Source organism: Eumetopias jubatus, unplaced genomic scaffold (assembly GCF_037043125.1).
Source record: "Eumetopias jubatus isolate StellerSeaLion01/CBP00866 unplaced genomic scaffold, mEumJub1_p1.0 scaffold_9, whole genome shotgun sequence".
Lineage (NCBI taxonomy): Eukaryota > Metazoa > Chordata > Mammalia > Carnivora > Otariidae > Eumetopias > Eumetopias jubatus.
This window is the reverse complement of record NW_028274815.1, coordinates 53,770,792-53,790,127: the sequence shown is the minus strand read 5'-3', so window position 1 is coordinate 53,790,127 and position 19,336 is coordinate 53,770,792. Positions and strand designations below refer to the sequence as shown.

General features: G+C 42.9%; 1 protein-coding gene across 1 annotated transcript; it reads right to left on the bottom strand.

Annotated features, from left to right (window-relative positions):
- Positions 1-6,912: 6,912 nt before the first annotated feature.
- On the bottom strand, positions 6,913-15,357 carry GKN2 (gastrokine 2). Its single transcript, XM_028116364.2, has 6 exons — positions 15,346-15,357; positions 13,309-13,359; positions 12,728-12,865; positions 10,515-10,625; positions 9,702-9,858; positions 6,913-7,736 (listed from the first exon to the last, which is right to left on the bottom strand). Exons 1-6 carry the CDS (start codon positions 15,355-15,357, stop codon positions 7,654-7,656), a joined length of 552 nt encoding a protein of 183 aa, XP_027972165.1. The 3' UTR covers positions 6,913-7,653.
- Between the last annotated feature and the right edge of the window lie 3,979 nt (positions 15,358-19,336).

Here is a 19,336-nt window from a genome sequence, read left to right as displayed (position 1 = left end):
TGTCCACAGAAGATCGTGTCAGAGTTTGGAGCACCTAGCACCTTTTTTTTTTTTTTTTAAGAGGGGAGGGCAGGGGCAGAGGGAAAGGGAGAGAGCGGATCTCAAGCAGGCTCCACGCCCAGTGCAGGGCCCGAGGAGGGGCTCAATCTCACCACCCTGAGATCATGACTGGAGCTGAAATCAAGATCACACTAACATTAGTCTGTTACTTCAGTCCACTTGTGATCGAAGAACTCAACCTTCTTGCTAAATCCATTGTACTAGTTTCTGAGCCTCTCTGGAAGCACCTAAGAAGTGGTTAAGAATTGGCCCACTGATCTTCCAAGCAGGGAAATCTATTTCCTTTCTCTTTTTTTTCCCCCTCTCTTGGGGTGCCTGCAGTCACTGACCTCTGAGGACCAGGAGAAGGGGTCTGGAAACCCACAGCCCCCAGTGTCCTCGGCTGAGCCGTCTCCACGATCGGCTATGTGGTGTCTGGGGCAGACCCTGGCATGTCTGCCACTTGTTGGGGAGCCTTTGGGATTCAGAGGAGCACGGGCCTTCTAGGCTTCACGCAGAGATTGGGAGAATGCGTCTCCCCCATGCTTTGGTGCCATTGTTCCCCACTGACAACTCTGAGACCTCCAGTATGAGCCCCTGGGGACAACTGGGGACAAATCTGAGTGTGAGACCTCACCATGCATTTAGCATTGCTATCCCCATCCAGGATTTGTGGTTGGGTTGGACCACGGCCCAACTCCCGCTTTCCTGAGCTTGAGCTCTCCCTGGGCTTTGTCCTCAGCTTCCTGCAGACAGTCACTGGGACGGATCACCAGAAGTTCTCTGTCATGACTAAATCCCAGCTGGGACCACACAAAATGCTCCCTCCAAGAAATCACTGAGATTCTTGCAAACCTTCCACGCTTGCCCGCGAGGTGCTTCTCAGAGAGAAGAGAACCAAGACTGAGATCAAGTGCCTGGCCTCCTGGTTTGGGAGTGACACTCCTCTTGCAGACTTCTCTTTAGGGGGGCAGTCTTGTCCCTTTGCTGCCCTTCCATCCTGGCCAGCTGTGCTCCTAACTCTTGCCATTATTCTTCTTCTCTGCAGCCTAGAGAAGAACCAGCTATTCCTGAGCCTCAGGTCTGAGGGTATGGGAGCCAGCTCACCAGCCAAGGGCAGTAGCTGCTCCGTGTTTATTCTCTGGTTCCCTGCTTGCTCTGTGCCTCAGTTTCCCAAGGGATCAGGATGCGGGCCCTTTATCCTTCCTGGAATGTGCTGCTTCACCTCATCCTGCAGCCTGCCTGGAGCAGAGAGACCAGCCCCACCGTTTCACACAGACCTCTGGACAACTATTCCTATGGAGTCTCTTCATTGGCCTGCTTCACTTTTGATGGTGCATTTCCCCCAGGCTGTCCCCCTGAGCTTGTCCCCTGGGCTGTCCCTTGAGCACAGTTGTTGCTGTCCATGGGCCCACAAACCCCTACCACACCCAGCCCTCTGTCCTGGCTCCAGCATGAGCAGGAGCCTTCCAGTGCTGCTGGGGGCCGCCTACAGCCCATGGTCAACTTGTGGTGTCTCCTAAGATGGCCACACACTGGGTGGGCCTTCTCTGTATTCAATTGCATTACAAATTTTATAAAAATCTATAGACATTTTTGGTGGGGCACAACATACAGTAGAGTGTGGGATTTTCAGCATACGGCTCCATGAATATCTACATGAAGAGACCCTTGTAGCCATCACCTAGATGAAGATGTAGAAGGTTCCCAACACCTCCAGAAAGTTCCTTTGAGCTATTCTCTGGCAATGCCCACCTACACCCTGGTCCCAGGGGAGTGGAAGTCCAGTAGTAGAGTATTCTGAGGATCTCCTGGCAAAAATCAAACACACCCTGGGCAGGACCCTTGGAGTGGAGACCGACGTCAGCCTGTTACAGGCCAGCAATTACCCCAGGAACCTCCCTACCATGGCAACTGAATCGGGTCAAACAGGAGGAAAGTGAGGGTGCCAGAGGTCATTAAGGAGAGAACGGTTGGCCGTTGTACTATGTGCCTAAGCCGCGATCTTATGGAGGTGGCAAAGGCAACTTTTCAGAGAAAGGTCAAAAGGGGGGCTGTGTCATTAGAAACAGGAGGGATGAATTCTCAGGGGATGGCTTCACTAGGTCACATGCTACAGCATGAGCAGGGGGGCCCCTGCTATAGCCAGAGAGTCCTCCCCTGCAGTTAGAAGCATGCTGAGGGAATGTCCACACTAGCCAAACTGTGGAAAGAGCCACGATGTCCATCGACAGATGAATGGATAAAGAAGATGTGGTAATAAATATACAATGGGATATTATGCAGCCATCGAAAGTAATGAGATCTTGCCATTTGTAATGACGTGGATGGAACTGGAGGGTGTTATGCTGAGCGAAATAAGTCAATCAGAGAAAGACATGTATCATATGATCTCACTGATATGAGGAATTCTTAATCTCAGGAAACAAAGTGAGGGTTGCTGGAGTGGGGGTGGGGTGGGAGGGATGGGGTGGCTGGGTGATAGACATTGGGGAGGGCATGTGCTATGGTGAGTGTTGTGAATTGTGCAAGACTGTTGAATCACAGATCTGTACTTCTGAAACAAACAATGCAATATATGTTAAGAAAAAAAAAGGAAGAAGAAGATAGCAGGAGGGGAAGAATGGAGGGGGAGAAATCGGAGGGGGACACGAACCATGAGAGACGATGGACTCTGAAAAACAAACTGAGGGTTCTAGAGGGGAGGGGGGTGGGGGGATGGGTTAGCCTGGTGATGGGTATTAAAGAGGGCACGTTCTGCATGGAGCACTGGGTGTTATGCACAAACAATGAATCCTGGAACACTACATCAAAAACTAATGATGTAATGTATGGTGATTAACATAACAATAAAAATTTAAAGAAAAAAAAAGAAGCATGCTGAGGAAATGGGCTCACCTCCTTACATGGGGTAGACCCAGACCCCAGAACCCAAGAAACACTTGCTTCGGTTCCTGGGTGTGTCCTGAGTCCTTTCAAAAGAGTTGCTACAGCCTCACACAGTTGCTTCGGAGCTGAGGGAGCAACTGCGGACGGGGTCTGGACTAAAAGAAGGAAAAGCAGGCAGGGAGAGCTAGATGGTGGGCTCCCAGTAACAGTTTTTTCTCAGTCATTCTTTGAAAAGTGCATGGCATCAGGTGTCTGCAGTGTGAGTGCAGGGATGTGGTGAACCTGGAATTTCCGAAGGAATCGTGGCGGGGAGCAGAGTGCAGGCACTGGTGCCGGGGTGGGCCCAGAGCCTGGGACATGTGTGCCCAGAGGATTGATTCTGCCTTTTCAGGTGTGTAAGGAATGCTTTTAGCTGCAAATAAAGATAACACAGTCACAGCAACTCCAACAAACAGACATTGCTCTGTGTCAGATGAATCCCGGGAATGATGGTCCCAGGTGGAACTGCTCTAGAATGATGCCATCCAGCACGCTAGCTCACTCTTTCCTGAACCTTTCCTCTCCAGGATTGTTGCCTGATGGTCCCCAAACAGCAATGCATCTCCCGGCATCTGCGTCACATCCAAGCTGAAGGAAGAATAACAGGAGAGAGCAGAGGGCAGACTTGCACGCCAGCTGGGTCTGTGCTTCTTTATCAGGAAAGAAAGACCCTTCCTGAAAGTCTCATTTAGCAAATTCCCACTTAGGTCTCCTTGACCAGAACTGAGTTCATACGGCCACCCATAGACCAATCACAAGACTCAGGAAGCCGGTGCTACGTTATCTTCTTAAGGGAAACAAGATGGAGGTAGCCCAGGCCTTCCCAACCTTGGCCCTCCTGGCTGCCATTTAGCGCCACTTGAACAAAGAGGTTGTGTCAGCAGGAAAGGGGGGCTGGGGAATAAGGACTAAGTGGGGAATGAGTCCTCAGTGGATTTTTTTGTCATGTAATTATGGAAAACTCTGATCAACAATAGATGATATACATTTCTTTCAAAGGTCTTACCTCTCTTTAGTTTCGGCCTGCTTTGGGTCACTCTCCAGTGCCTTCAGACACTTATTTTTTTAATGTTTTGTCCAGGTTTGTAATTGTTCTGTCAGCAAGGTTAGTCTGATATAGGCTAATTCATCATTATCAGAAGCTAGAAGTCTCAGTATTTCTGTTAGCTCATCAATGGATATTTATTATGTTTGGGTTAACTGATGCTTAGACTCATTCAAACAGCTGTCCAAGCAAAGAATTTGCATAATAAAGTGCTTGGGCTCACATACTCAAATCCTGGGAGCTTTGAATGAACAAATTACATTTAGTTCTACCTCAAAATGACCAAATGAGTCTATATGACATATCACTTACTGTGAAGAACAAATCCCCCACTGCAAGCCTTACCACATTTCCTACAAAACCCCTTTTGGCACATTCGTGTCCCTCAGGCCAGCTTTAGTAGCCAGATCAGCTCTGCTAGCATCCTTGGTGCTTTGTTTTGTTTGATCCAGACTTGCCCTTCCTCCGTGATGGCCTAGAGCAGGTTGATGCTTGGGCGTACAGTGAATTAACAGAGTTGATATCCCAATAAAAAAAAAAATACAGGGTAGATAAGTGGATCCAAAAAAAAATCCAACTATATGTTGTCCAAAAGAGACTAGCTTTAGATTTAAGGGCACACATAAGCTGAAAATGTAGGGATGGACAAAAATATTCCATGCAAATTGCACCTAAAATAGATTGAGGTGGCTGTATTTATTTACATCAGACAAAGTAGGCTTTTCGTCAAAAACTGTCACAAGAGAAAAGAAGGTCATTACATAATGATAAAAGGGTCAATTCACCAGGAGGATATAGCAATTATAAATATATGTGCACTCAACATCAGAGAACCTAAATATAAAATATAAACCAGGGGAGATCTGAAGAGAGAAATGGACAGCAGCACAAAAATAGCAGGAAACTTTGATAACCCCGCTTTCAATAATGGCTAGATCATCCAGACAGAAAATCAATAAGATGAAAGCAGACTTGAATAACACTATAAACCAAATGGACCTCACAGACCTATACAGAACACTCCATCCAACATCAGCAGAATACAGATTCTTCTCAAGCTCACATGGAACATTCTCCAAGAGGGATCATATATTAGGCTATAAAACAAGTCTTAACAAATTTACAAATCATTCCAAGTATCTTTTCCAACCACAGTGGATCAAAACTAGAAATCACTAACAAAAAAAAGACAGGAAAACTCGCAAGTACATGGAAATTAAACAACACACTCTTGACTAACAATCGGGTCAAAGAGACGTCAAAAGGAAAATTAGAAAATATCTCAAGGCGTACAAAAATGGAAACAGTTGATATCTTCCCTCCCCAGCTCTGAAGAAGGAGCTCCTTCTGAAGAAGGTTTAATGGGGCCCCAGCTCCCTTATAACGTCCATGTGGACACATTCCTGTTACGCGTGTGCTGGCCCACTCCACCTGCTGCCCCTAACAGGTATTCAGCCTTAACCAGCACTGAGCTGGGTTAACCGACTTAATGATAAAGCAGAGTCAGGAAAAAGCAGAACTCGAAGTTTCGCTTTAAAAAAGGGACTAACGTTGTAAAAATTAATGAGGATAATACAGCTCTAAGCAGTAAATTCCAGGGCGCCTGGGTGGCTCAGTTGGTTAAGTGACTGCCTTCGGCTCAGGTCATGGTCCTGGAGTCCCGGGATTGCGTCCCACATCGGGCTTCCTGCTCCGCGGGGGTCTGCTTCTCCCTCTGACCCTCCCCTCTCTCTTGTTCTCTCTCTCAAATAAATAAATAAAAATCTTTAAAAAGAAAAAATTTAAGCAGTAAATTCCACAGGAGGTCGCCAGTCATAACACTTCCTCCACCCAACACACCCCCACAAGTCTTGGCCACGGGGAGTAGGAATGTGCCACAGGTGATTCAATCTGGTGCCTTTCCAAAGATTTGTAAATTAAAACTAATTGAAATTAGAAGGAAGAGGAGTCCCTTCCTCTCTGACAATGATGCTGAGAAAATGGGGACCTTGGGGCTCACAGTGGTGGTGTTTCCATCCTCCCGGAGAAAGATGACGTAAGATTCTGAAGCTGACACACGGAGAGGAGAGTCCGGAGTGGGACGAGAGTCTGGCCACCTTCGTGCACCTACGTCTAGCCACCGGAGACCAGAATATCCCGATCTTTCTACAGCAAGATGAGACAGTAAATTCCAACCTCCTTGCCTCAGTTAATTTGATTTTGAGTTCTATCGCACAAACACCAAGGTCTCAGCTAGTACATTCTGTTATTCGTTTGGCATGTTATTATACGCTCTTTACCATTGCTAGCAAATGTTTTCATGTAAATGTCTCACGTCCCCAAGAAAAACATAATTTCCTTGACGAGGGTAGTTTTGCCAGCATACCTGTCCCAGTGCTGAGCACATGGTTAAGTGTTTTAAATATATTTATTAATGGTTATTATGAAGTAGATGCACAGTTAGGAATAAGAGCAGTTGATAACAGAAATTCTTGTTAAAGGCATTCCTCTATGTTCTGAACTTGCTCCCAGCTGACTGGTCCATAGGAGAACCAGCTGTATGATCTGGGAATGTGCCCACATTACACAATTTATTTGGAATATTGGAAATGGCTTTCTTTTTATATGTTGGCTTGGTGTTCCCAGTTAGTTTCTCACTCCTGTCAAGATTTTTCAGTAAGGTTCATCTTTCTCTGGGTGATGGGTGTTCCCCACGACCTCTCCCCTCACTCCAGGACAAAATATATTATAAAAGTATTTATTAAGGTTGAAACTAGTGCTTTGATGAGCTAAAAGGCATTTTTTTTTAAGATTTTCTTTATTTATTTGACAGAGAGAGACAGAACACAAGTGGGGGAGTGGAAGAGGGAGAAGCAGGCTCCCCACAGAGCAGGGAGCCGGAAGCGGGGCTCAATCCCAGGTCCCTGGGATCATGACCTGAGTCAAAGGCAAGCACTTAACCACTGAGCCACCCAGGTGCCCCTACAGGGCATCTTCTAAAAGCCATGTGACTGGCCCTCCAAGTTCGGTGCCTTGTCAAAGGAGATAGTACCCATCACCTGAGCAGTCAAGTTGTTTGCTACGGGGACACCACACCCCGCCCCCCTCAGCAGGGGCAGGCTACTGCCGGCTCCGCCCAGAATGCGCAGGTGGTGGTTTTTGTTTTATTTTTAGTTAGAATTTATTTTATTACTTTCTTATTCAAGTATAATTAACATACAGTGTTATATTAGCTTCAGGAGTACAACCTAATGATTCAACAATTCTACACATTTCTCGGTGCTCATCACGATAAGGGCCCTCTGAATCCCCTTCGTTTCGTTGGACAGGTGGGCAGCTGGTCTGGTGGAGGCAAGACGTACACTTGCGCCCAGCTGACCACCCTGTGATGACTCAGCTTCATTACGTGGGGAAGTTTCACACCTTATGTACTTTACTTGAAATCCTGGCAAATTCTTTCCTTCTATATGTTGACATCAACATTGTTTGGCTTCCCTTTGTTGTTTACAAAAAAAGCAAACACCCAGAGATCTGTAGATACAGGATTTATGTTTTACCCCTGAGTCTCAACATTAGTTGGGGCTTTGGAAAGAACTTAATTTGGCTGCTGAGTGGAAACCAAGGGTGTGCGTCTTGGAAAAGACGAGGCCAGTGGGTGATGCTTAAGCGCCAACACCCGAGCAGATGGAGATTCCAAAGATGCCCAGGAATCCGGTCCTTGAGCAGACGTCAGTACGGACGTTATCTGAAAAGGGGACAAATTTGTGAAGAAGGAGCATTGAGAAATACATTATTAGAATGCAACAAACCCATGCCTTTTGGTTAATGTCTTGACTAGGGGTTGTACATGTAATTCTATGTTACCCAAGTTTTTAGCTATCCTTGTATTATGAAGGGTGATAACATGTTAGCTTAAATAAGACTGACAACTCCTAGGGGCGCCTGGGTGGTTCAGTTGGTTAAGCATCTGCCTTTGGCTCAGGTCATGATCTTGGGGTCCTGGGATGGAGCCCTCCCTTACCTTGGGCTCCCTGCTCAGTGGGGAGTCTGCTTTACCCTCTCCCTCCCCCCCTTGTATGCTCTCTCTCTCAAATAAATAAAATTAAAAAGAAAAAAGACTGACAACTTCTAGAAGTGCTGTCTGACTCTGTTCGATTGATGCTCTGACATTCTGCATTGGTGACCTGCCTGTGTGCTTTTTTTTTTTAATTTAATTTTATTATGTTATGTTAGTCACCATACATCATTAGGTTTTTTTGTTTTTTTAATTTTATTTTATTATGTTATGTTAATCACCATACATCATTAGTTTTTGATATAGTGTTCCCTGATTCATTGTTTGCATATAACACCCAGTGCTCCATGCAGAGCGTACCCTCCTTAATACCTGTGACTGGGCTAACCCATCCCCTCACCCCCCTCCCCTCTAGAACCCTCAGTTTGTTTCTCAGAGTCCATAGTCTCTCATGGTTTGTCTCCTCCTCCGATTTCCCCCCCTTCATTTCTCCCTTCCTACTATCTTCTTTTTTGTTTTACCATATACTGTATTATTTGTTTCAGAGGTACAGGTCTGTGATTGAACAGTCTTACACAATTCACAGCACTCACCATAGCACATACCCTCCCCCATGTCTATCACCCAGCCACCCCATCCCTCCCACCCCCCAGCACTCCAGCAACCCGCAGTTTGTTTCCTGAGATTAAGAACTCCTCATATCAGTGAGGTCATATGATACATGTCTTTCTCTGATTGACTTTTTTCACTTAGCATGATACCCTCCAGTTCCATCCACGTCATTGCAAACGGCAAGATTTCGGTTTTTTTGATGGCTGCATAATGTGCTTTTATTCGTAAGTACTAATGACCCTACTAAAAGAAAAATATCTTAAATATTTTTTTCTAGACAGTAACAGTGTGATAAATGCTCATTATTTTCTCTTGTATCTTACCTTCCACTACTCTGGGGGAATTTATCTTGTTGCATTCGCCATCTGTGGCCTGGCCCCTCTTTCCCTCTGGCAACTCTCCCATGTTTGGAAATTTTGTATAAAAATACCAGTAATGACTGCAGTGATATATGTTAGCTGGATGACTCAGGACTTTATTCCCTGCGGATCAGTGCACTTTGCTTGCTCTTCCTTAGACTCATTCTATCCTAGATTCTGAAAATAGTTTTTAAAACTTTCTGGAAGAATAATTGACAAATGGATTTGCATATATTTCAAGTGTACACTGTGATGATTTGATATACATACACGTTGTAGAACGATTACCAAGATCAAGAGAACACATCCATAAACTCACGCACTTAACATGGGTAATTCTTTTGTGTGTGTGCATGGTAAGAATGCTTAGGATCTCCTCTCAACAACTTTCAAGTATACAATACTGTATTATTAGCACCCGTCAGCACAAGGAACAGTAGGAAATCCAATCGTTTTTCCTTGGCACCCAGGACATCCTAAAATTTCATCCTCCGTGTTAACCCATCAACTTCTCCACCAGACTTAACAGCAGAGTTTCACTCATTTCTGTATCTCCCTCACGTTTAGCATGATTTCCACCCATGGTAGATATTTAGTTCCCGAAGTTAACTGAAATGAGTCGTGTTTCATGTCTACCTGTATTTTGCACAACCCCAAGCAGAGTGCCCCACACAGGGGAGCTTTCAGAAGACATTTGGTGAAGGAATAATTTCCTGGTACTCACTTATCTTGTCAACCACTTCCCCCTTGTACAGGGGAACATGACTGCAGAGCTGCCTGATGGGTGAGCCGAACAGGAACCAGTCTATGTGCACGATCAGAGACTGCAGTGGGTTGTACTTGACCCAGAAGTATTTGTCAGAGTACATGTTCTTCATAGCCTAGAGCAGTAGAAGAGAGGGGCATAGGATAAAGTAGACTGACATAACTTGATGTCCCTTATCCTAAACTGCTTTTTCTTTTTCATATTATTAAGCAGAAGGCCATCAGGAATCTCAAGACACCATCTCCTTCTGAGCACTTGGTCTGCAGGGAAGCCTCGTTATTACCAATGTTATTTCACTGCTGGTAACAGTGAAACCCAGGGAGGGTGAATCCCATGGCAGAGGTGGCACAGATGGGAAGTTACAGGGGGAGAATGAAACACCCGGTTCCAAGCCTCATGCAGGGTTTGTTTATTCTCGCTAGCCCATATTGTTTCTTTGCACCTTTGTGTTGTGGACTATTATAACTTCGCTCATTTTTCTGCCAGTCACTATTTCCGAGAGCCCTGCTTCTCAGTCCTTTCCAGAAAAACAGTGGAATTTATTATAAGTTCTTGGGTTGGGGGCTAAACGGTAGAAATCAAGCGAAGCGATGTACTCATGTACTCCTGTCCCAAAAACAATAAAGGAGAAAACACTTTAACAGGTAGAGAGTACATATCCACGGTAAGATAGAATATTATGGTCTTCCCCCTTACCCTCTTCTTTCCTCTGTAGGCACCAGTTTTCCTGGGCAAAGGAACAGGGAATGGGAAAGGGTACTGCAGAATCACCTGTTTCTCATAGATGTATCGTTTTAGTTCGTCCAGAGCGGGGATGGCCTTATGGTCCATCTTCAGGATGTAGCAGGCTCTTCGGGAGAGCACCCGGGAAGCGATGTAGCCCTGAGGCAGCAAGAGCACAGTTACTGGCCTGCCTGGCTCCCCGGGTTCAGAACTGGTAAGGAGAACGTTTGAGCCTTGAGGAAAGCCTTGAGCACGCACAGAGAGTGCATGTGACCGCTTTTCAATTCGCCATCCCTTCTATCCATTCGCCTTCTTTTACATCACAGTTTTACTTTTGCTTTGTTGTTTCCATCTCTAAAGTTGTACAAACCCATGACTTGTGCCACACTTTTCATGTTTTGCAATCAGGGCCTGTAGTGTGGGGTTTGAACAAGTAAGAAGCAGCAGCTGTTGGTCTCTTTCTATTGGTTTCGTTCTGCCTTTTCCTCAATTTGGGGTAAATACAATATTCTCTAGAACTGTGCTTTCCAATATGTTCATCACTAGCCACATGTGCTATTTAAATTTAAATTCATATTAAGTAAAATTTAAAACGCACTTCCTCTGTCACACAATTCACGTGCTCAGTAGCCACAAGCGGCCAGTAGCTTCTCTGTTGGAAAATACAGATAGAGAGCATTTCCACCATTGTAGAGATTTCGAGTGGACAGGGCTGTTTGGGAAACTGTCCTTCACATCCTACACTCATCCTCACCGCCAACACCCACACACACGTTTCATCGACTCTTCTCTCCTTTACCATCCTCTCTCCATCCTTGCTCCACCTCAAACCCAACCTGGCTGGACGGCGCTGGGTTGGAGGAAGGTGGGATCGAAACAGCAATGGTGGGTGAGGCCCATGGAACCGGACGGAACGGGAGGCCACCTAACCTTCATCCCGAATGGAATTTTCTCTACAGAGTTCCAAATAATTATACAGTCTGTGAGGCTGTATGTCATACAAACCCTCTTCTAGTTCCTATTTTTCAAATCTCACAAATTGCCAGTTCCTAAAATTCAGAAATAGCCTGAGGTAAAGCCTGATGGCAGTGGAAGGGGCTTAAACCAAGTCCTCACCACTCTGGGTTTTTTTTAAAGACACTTGGGGGATTTCTCTGAAATCTGCTTTAAAAAAACAATTTCAGTACCACTTCCTTTAAAACTGTATCTTTCAAAGATTCTCTGCTTTTAAACCTGTCAGAACTCCCCATGCCAATGGGGAGGAGGCATGTGAGGAGGTCCCTACAAGAAAAGGAGACGGAAAGTGTGTTCAAATGTCCAGTGAGATGGACTACAACCTACTTATATTCACAGTGCATGGCTCTATCCCACAGTAAAAGCAGGCTCCTAATCAGGTGGAACAAATGGAAAACAAATAAATAAATGGATAAAGGACCAAATGACTTTTCTGAGCAGGTTTCTGAGACTTATTGTTAATACCAGTAACTGAAACTTGGAAATAGTTTGGAGTTTTGGGTTAACATACTTTCCTTCTTCCAGAAGAAGTATGATTTACTGCATATCCTACTTACATAGTTAAATGGGTATAGTTGTTCTGGATTTCTGCTATTCTGTGATTGTTTATTCCACAATTGCTCTTTTTCTGCATGAGTTTTTGTATTAGAAGCCCTAATTCATTCATTTACTCATTCAGCGAATATTTTTGAGAGCCTGTGTGCCAGGCCATGTTCTGGTTTGGGTCTGCTCTTCGAGACACTTCCTGAGCCTGTAGTGAGACAATTATCATGATGCTTCCAGTTGCCACCTGAAACGGTCAAGCAGATGTGTATGTTTCCTGTCACTTTTTTTTTTTTAGGAATGGTTTTATTTGGGGAAGCCTGGGTGGCTTAGTCGGTTAAGTATCCGACTCTTGCTTTCAGCTCGGGTCATGATCTCAGGGTCATGAGATCAAGCCCCCAGTCGGCCTCTGAGCTCAGCGGGGAGTCTGCTTGAAATTCTCTCTCTCCCTCTCCCTTTTCCCCTCCCCCTGCTCAAGTGCACATACGCTCTCTCTCTTTCTCCCTTAAATAAATAAATAAATAAATAAATAAATAAATAAATAAATAAATAAATAGAATCTTTTAAAAAGGAAAAACGAAAGTAAGGAAATTCTGAAAGAATTGCAAGGATAGTTCTTAGAATTCAAATGCATAGTAAATGGCTGCCCCTTCACCCTTTACAAGCCCAGTCTTGAAGAATATAAAAATTCCCTTTCTGCTTACATGTTTATAGTCAAAAATCGTGGTAGAAGAGCATGATCCTGCATGGATGTTAACGATGGCGATATTCTTTTGATTGTCAATTGTCACTGTCTCCTGAAGATTGCCACCATTGTTGTTTGAGCTGATGATGTTATAAACCTAGATTAACAACAAAGACATAATGTTTTTCCATAAGTCATATGTACTGGAAAAGCAACCCTCCTGACAAAATAAAGCCCTCCACTTGCTATGAACAAGAGAATGAAGTCTGAAACCTCACTGGCATCCCAGACCGAAAACCCAGGCTAAAGTAAGAACGTGAAGCTCTTCTTCATGGTTTACTGTATTACATATGGCAGAACCAATGACATCACAGGAGAAATGAAATTGACCACATTTTAAAGCAATGGGCTGCATTTTTTGAGGCATTACATTTGGAAAGAAAGAACCAACCTTATCATTTCCATTATTGGTTATTTCTGGGATTCCATCCCCAAATAGGGCATATGGGCTCTCTACGGTCCTCCAGATAGATGTTCCTGTATCTTCCTTTTCTCCTCCCAGTAACTCCAAGGTATAAAGTCCATAGCGAACCAACTTACCTCGTATCCATGAGATTGTGGCCCAAAGATGACCAGCACCAGAAATACCACCTGAAAAACAGACCGGTTGCATCTATTCTCTTTAGGGCAGTCTTTGAGAGAGGGCACTTAAGGAGGCATTGAACAGTTCAAGTACAAGTATCTCAGAAAATATATACCTGGAGATACAGGAGGGTGGTCATGGGTGGTCAACAGTGCATTTCCGAGATGTGAAACACACTTTCCCTCATTTGACAGGTATTTATTGACTTTATGCTATTTATCAGACACCAGGTTCTACCTTTATGCCCCATTCCCAACCCTTCCCAACATCATAATCTTCTAGGCAGCATGTGTTCTTATGCCAGAAACAACTTGGAGCAGGTGAACTGTGAGGAAGAACTCATTTTACTATGAGAACACCCTGGTGTGACTCACAGTGGATTTGGATTACAGGACTGAAGTTGTGTTTTATGGTTTAAAAAAAAAAATGTACTTAATTCTTTGAGAAGGTAAAACAGATGTAAAATGGATTCATGGGTGATGGAAAGACAATGGATCCCCAAGGGAAACTATGAAAATAGGATGCTTGGAGGCATGGCTCACTTTCGAGGCTGACATCGAGGAAAGCCTCTATATTCTCCTTAGTGATGCCGTCAGACAAATGACAGGCTGACAGGCCATGAGGCTGACGGTGATGCAGTTCTGCCATTTTGCTGCAGTTGTGTGAAGAGTCTTATCCAACAGTTTTGTGTTGATCCCAGTTTTGTGTTCTCTTTTCTGAACACCACCGTGTATGGCACTGTCATTGCAAACCGCTCATGGAGGGAGTCTGCAGGAAGGCAGATATTTTTAAGACCTGCCAGGAGGATTTTTCGACTTTCCTAACAATCACCAATAACATTTCTCTTCTGATGACTGGGGGTGGAGTGTCTGACAAAGACCCGTTTGCGATCTCCAACCTGCCTACTTGCCCAGCCACAGGCCTTCTCTGACTCCAGGCCAGCTCTTGTAACCTCTGACGCTCCTCTCTATTCTATTTAATGGTTCTAATACAGAGGTTTGAACAGATGGGTGGAGGACTGACTACCATAGTGATATAATTAGAGAGAGCTCAGGAAGTGTCCCTGGCCCCCAAATAACCACCCACCCAACACCATGAGTAATACACCCAGGTTACACGTTTATGTTTCAGCAACAGTTCTCCTCTTGGAAAATCCAGAGACCCCTCGGAGATGGAACTCTTTAAGCCGACAATCTTGAACACCCGATGGGGAGGAACTTATTGTTTTGTTTTCTCCCTCAACAGCTAAATGAGAATAAAGGATAGATCACTGGGGGAAGGAGTTCCATTCTGGGTCAAAATATAGACCTCTGTTCATGGCGCACTGCAATGGGGAGCCACGGGAGACTGGGATCAGGCCTGGGATCGGCAGGAAGAGGGCTGGCATGGCAAGAATGCTGGGCCGTGACTGCTCCTGCCAGTGGGGCCGGAGATGGGCACAGTTCAAGTCTACAACTCATATTTGCCGGCATGGGAAAATTGCATTCCTCTGTGCCTCCGTCTCCTCACCTGTAGGATGGGGGTAATACTACTCAGCTCAGAGTTGTTGAAGTGAATAAATCAAAGTATTTATGTTTAGTATAGAATCTCATATGCACTTAGAAAATGACAGCTGCTATTACCTTTTTCAAAAAATTGCCCCTTCTCTTTTAAACAGTAAATGCAGTTGTCCCAAAATGCCTGCATTCCTTCCCAAGCTCATAATAATAAGGAATTATTATTAAAAATTCTCCAAATTAAAATTCTCTAGATATTTCCAAAATGTTTTCCTTGCATTTCTTAGCAAATGTCTCAGAAAATAGACAATGGACCAGTAAATATCCGACTTCATGTTTAATGCTATCCTTGCCAAAGACATTATTTAATTCAAGCACACAAGCTTAGAAGCATGCACAGTGTTCATCTAAGAGTTCTGAAATCCAAGGCATACTGGATTTGAACATTCCTCGCAAGAACCACCACAAGAGTATAAAGAAGCATAAACAAATACTCACAAGGATTTTCATTTTGCCTGCTGGGAAGAAGGTGCTAGAGCAAGTGAGGCTGCCAATGCAACTTCTACCCTTTATATTAGCTTTAAGGTGTGGAAATCTCTTTCCAGAACAATTACATTGGAAAAGATTATGTCCATATCTCTGACAAACCCCAGCAAACTCCTTTATCAGGATTGAGACCCAGTCACATAACCTGATATCAGTAAAGTCTGTCAGTCAGTAATAAAAAGCTACCACTTGGTCACTCAGTAAATATTCCTTGCTTATCTGCGCTATGCTGCAGTTAAGATGTCAACTTCCACCCTTTAAAAATATGCTCATTCTACACCAGCATCTTATAGACAAACAGGGACATAGTCCTACTATCTGTCCCTGATAGTAAAGTCCTCCCTTCAGACCTGAATTGGGTCTTCAGTGTCTTTTTATGTCTGCCCTGCATTTTGAATTCTTCCACCCAAAGGATGGACATAAGACTAGAGGGGAACACAGTGACTGGGGGACACCTATGACTTTCTTTCCTCTCCCTGTTAAAGTTGCTCCCAATTTCCGGAGATTCATGAGGAACAAGGTCCAGAGAGCACTCTGCCCAATTACCGGGGTTAACCGAATGTTTACACTAAGCAGTGCCCCAAACTCTGTAAAAACTATGAGTTATACAACTCTAGTTATCCTGAAGTGCTTTGAAAATTTCTCAGATTAAAAAAAATAGGATAAAGTTGAATTTGTGTAATTTCTATAATACCACACTCAAAAATGCTTGGCTAGTGTTACGGTGGGATCATTAATTCAGAAGGCAGGGAAATAGAAAAATAAACAGTACCTGTCAATGGCAAAATTGTTAACCATTGAGAATCGCTATGGTAAACACAGAAGGAACATAAGTGATGTCCTTGTTCTACAGTCGGAATGACTTCCTAACTAGCAGCTTAAAAATGGCTCTTTTAAAAAGCAGACATTGGGCAATTTGGGGGTTACCTAGTTTACTGGAATTCCCCTACCCTGGCTGGTCAGCTGTGGTGGATGGAAAATGTGCTGCTTTATTAAGTCTTTTTGAGATACTGGCAGCAAGAAGAATTACAGTTTTGTAACATGTCCGCAAATATTCTCCCATATCCGGCTCCCAAGACCCCAGAAAGCAAGCCATCTCCCATACCTGCAGACATGAGGGCAGACAGAGCTATTACACCCTTTGTATTTCTTCCTATTGTTGTCTTTGTATTGATAAAAATTTTACATTTTCTTTCTTTCCCTTCTATTTCTGGGACATTTTGACTTTTTTATTATTTAGTTCTAACTTTGAGATTTTAGCATGCATCCTTAATTATTCACATCACCTACAAACCCAAAAGGCGTCCTGTATTTTGAATTCAACAGAAACAAAGAATTCCGTCATCTTGGACTCATTACTGAGCATCTTTTCCAGTCCCGTATTGTTACATTTGGGCAGCGCTTTACTTTCACCTTTAAAAAATAGCACAAAGGGGCGTCTGGGTGGCTCAGTCGTCTGCCTTTGGCTCAGGTCATGGTCCCAGGGTCCTGGAATCGAGCCCCACATCAGGCTCCCTGCTCCGCGGGAAGCCTGCTTCTCCCTCTCCCACTCACACTGCTTGTGTTCCCTCTCTCACTGTCTCTCTCTCTCTTCAAAAAATAAATAAAAAATCTTAAAAAAATAGCACAAAAATAGTCAAGTTTACCATCGAAAGATCATTAAATTTGTTCAAATATTGTATCAGTTTTGGGGCTAATTCTTATTTTTTATATCCTGAAAACTATTTTCTTTTGGCTTAAGTATATCTTTTATGGTTCTTTTATTGGGAGCCACTGGGTATTAATTTCTTCTTATGTTTGGAACTGTCTTTATTTTCTCCTTACTTTGGAATAGGAGTTATAGATTGACAGGTATTTTCCTTCTAGCATTTTTTTTAAAGATTTTATTTATTTATTTGAGAGAGAGAGAGAGAATGAGAGATAGAAAACACGAGAGGGAAGAGGGTCAGAGGGTCAGAGGGTCAGAGGGTCAGAGGGTCAGAGGGTCAGAGGGAGAAGCAGACTCCCTGCTGAGCAGGAAGCCCAATGTGGGACTCAATCCCGGGACTCCGGGATCATGACCTGAGCCGAAGGCTCAGGCTTAACCAACTGAGCCACCCAGGCGCCCCTCCTTCTAGCATTTTAAAGATGCTACCCCACTGCCTTCTTGCGTCCACTGTTGCGGAGGTGAAACCTGCTCTCAGCACAGTTACAATGTTTTTGATTTGTTCTTTTCCACAGTAATATGCTGTTTTATATATATATATTTCTGCTATTTTATCTCATAATTTCTTCTTTTTTACAAATGTAATACCTTCATTTACATCTTAAACACATCTTTAGTCTACATCTGAAACTAATAATGCACTATATGTTAATTAATTGAATGTGAATTTTTTTTAAAAAAGCACATCCTTAGTTAATGTCTTTTTCTTGCTATTTTCTTGTTCAAACCAAATAGTAAATCCATTCCCAACTATTTATTTGGTTAGTTACAAAAGTTGGAACACATTTTAACTCACACTTTCTTTACTATGATCTTATCTTTTTTTTATGACTCTTGCCATTTTTTATTATGGTGCAGTCAGTGAATTCATCACCGTGTCATTTATTGCCATACACAAGAAAGGGCTCAAAAACTGCTCTTAGGGGGAGAAGAAAGATTCTATTCTAAATGGTCCTGGGATGAAGCTATAGTTATTTGGGCAAGCTAACATAGATCCTACCATAAGAAAAATTAATTCTAAATAATTTTTAAATACATATAAACATTGTATATGATGTAAAAGAAACCCTCCCCCCCAAAAAAACAAAACAAAACAAAAAAAAAGGAAAAAGGAAAAAACTGGAAGAAAATACAGGTAAACTTTGATCCAATATTTGCAATGCAAAAGATTTTCTAAGCCTAAAAGCATTGGAATAAATCACAAGAAAAAAGATGTGCAAGCCTTACTGAGTAATATATAAAAGATCATTAGTTGTTAAAAAAGAGTAAAGGCACATTTAAAACTCAGGAAAAATACTTTGAACACATATGAGAAACAAAGAGGAATATTGTCTTTGTTTTGGGGGGAATGAATAAACTTTCTTATTTTTATTATGAATAAACAGACAAGTGTGTATTAAAAATCTCCAAAAAGTAATATTTTTAACTAACAAAAAGTTTTTACAAATTCACAGGAGAGTAGGGAACACATACAATGGTTTTTAATGGGCAAAGAACCTGATTACAGGAAGAAGGGGCACTACCAGGAGATTGTGCGACATTGAAGCTCCAAAAACATCCTGTTTGGATTTGAATTTCGAATTCTCTAATTTCTCACCATGTGCCTCAAAATCCTCATGAGGAAAGAAAGGAGAACAAAATGCCTCCTTAGAGCACCCCTGTGAACATGGATGAGCTCATATACACAACATATTTACAATAGTCGCTGGCTCAGAGTAAGCTTGCAAAAAAATTTACCTAATATTATTACACTATTTATTATAAATAAAGCATGTTCAAATTTATAAGTTATTAAAAATTGCAAATTCAAACAGCTTTATTAAATTAAATATATATGGAACAAAGATAGCTGGAAAATCCCTAATTATCTAAATAACATTTTTAAAAACCACTTTTAAGTAAATCATGGGTTAAAGAGGTGGTCAGTCACAAGGAACTTAGAAAGTATTTTGAACTTAAGGAAGTGAAAATGCAACTTGTCAGAATTTGTGGGATGCAGCTTAAAGAGAAAACTGTAGCATTGAATACTCATACTAGAAAAAAGAAGGGCCAAAAAAAAAAGGGCCTCAAATAAATGATTGAAGTATTCACCTTAAGAAACCTGAAAACAAATATCAAATTAAACCTAGAGCAAGCACAAAACAAGAAATAATAAAGATAAGAGCAGAAATAAATGAAATTGAATATAGAGAAACAAGGAAAAAATCAATGAAAAATGCCAATGGTTTATTTAAATGA